General features: G+C 45.7%; 1 protein-coding gene across 1 annotated transcript; it reads right to left on the reverse strand.

The window, feature by feature from the left end:
• Positions 1-964, reverse strand: LOC107735769 (trypsin-1-like). The gene is made up of 5 exons (XM_016547355.1): positions 922-964; positions 588-838; positions 352-488; positions 166-267; positions 1-67 (listed from the first exon to the last, which is right to left on the reverse strand). Exons 1-5 carry the CDS (start codon positions 924-926, stop codon positions 20-22), a joined length of 543 nt encoding a protein of 180 aa, XP_016402841.1. The 5' UTR covers positions 927-964; the 3' UTR covers positions 1-19.
• Between the last annotated feature and the right edge of the window lie 6 nt (positions 965-970).

Raw genomic sequence — 970 nt, forward strand, 5'->3', positions numbered from 1 at the left:
ATGTGATTTTGTATCAGCTTTAGTTGTTACTCATGGTGTCGGCGATCCATTGGCTGAACATGCAGACCTTGAAGAAAAGAGAATTCATAAAAATCATATAAGTGCTCCATATTAAACTAAACATATTGCTTTGCAACAATTATTAAACAACAACAGCTATATTACCTTGCCATAGACACCAGGATGATCCTTCTCAGCACAGCCATAACCCCAGGACACAATACCCTGCAGCTCACCATTGCACACCACAGGGCCACCAGAGTCACCCTGAAGAAGACAAACATAACTACTGGTTATTATTAAGATACTATTGATATTTGTGCAACAACGGTACATCTTGTCATCCTCTACCTGGCAAGAGTCCTTTCCTCCCTCCAGGTATCCAGCGCAGAACATGGTATCGGTGATCATACCAGGGTAGGAGTTGTTGCAGTCGCTGTCGGACAGGATGGGGATCTCCAGACACTGAAGCTTGTTGGAATCAGCAGCTACAAAGAATTGAAAGCAAGAGCAACAGAGATGGAGTGAACTGAAGTGCTATGAACATGAAGTGTGAAGGAAGTGACATCAAGAATCCTGACACTCACTGGAACTCATGGTGTTTCCCCAGCCAGTAACACTGCACATAGTGCCATCGGCGGCACAGCCATTGGGCAGGGCCACAGTCTGCACGTACTGATTGAGGGTAGCGGGCTTGCTAAGCTTGATCAGCATGATGTCACTGTCAAGGATCCAGGAGTCAAAGTTGGGGTGACGGATGACCTTCTCAGAGGAGATGAACTGCTCAGATCCCTCATTTACTACGATGTTGTGCTCGCCCAAACGGACCTCCACACGTCTGAAAGACAAAGTCTAATATTATTCAGAACTGAGGAAACCAATGGACTGATACATGAACTACTTTATGAATACATCACTTACGACATGTAGCAGTGAGCAGCAGACACAACCCAGTACTCGCTGACCAGAG

This window comes from Sinocyclocheilus rhinocerous, unplaced genomic scaffold, assembly GCF_001515625.1.
Source record: "Sinocyclocheilus rhinocerous isolate Xijiao unplaced genomic scaffold, SAMN03320098_v1.1 C36282046, whole genome shotgun sequence".
Taxonomy (NCBI): domain Eukaryota; kingdom Metazoa; phylum Chordata; class Actinopteri; order Cypriniformes; family Cyprinidae; genus Sinocyclocheilus; species Sinocyclocheilus rhinocerous.

What these genes read in the sequence shown, in the direction of transcription:
- LOC107735769 (XM_016547355.1), bottom strand. An exon ending in GGGAAACACCATGAGTTCCA is followed by an intron (nt 489 to 587) that starts GTGAGTGTCAGG and finishes AATTCTTTGTAG; the next exon opens with CTGCTGATTCCAACAAGCTT. An exon ending in ATCCTGGTGTCTATGGCAAG is followed by an intron (nt 68 to 165) that starts GTAATATAGCTG and finishes CTTTTCTTCAAG; the next exon opens with GTCTGCATGTTCAGCCAATG.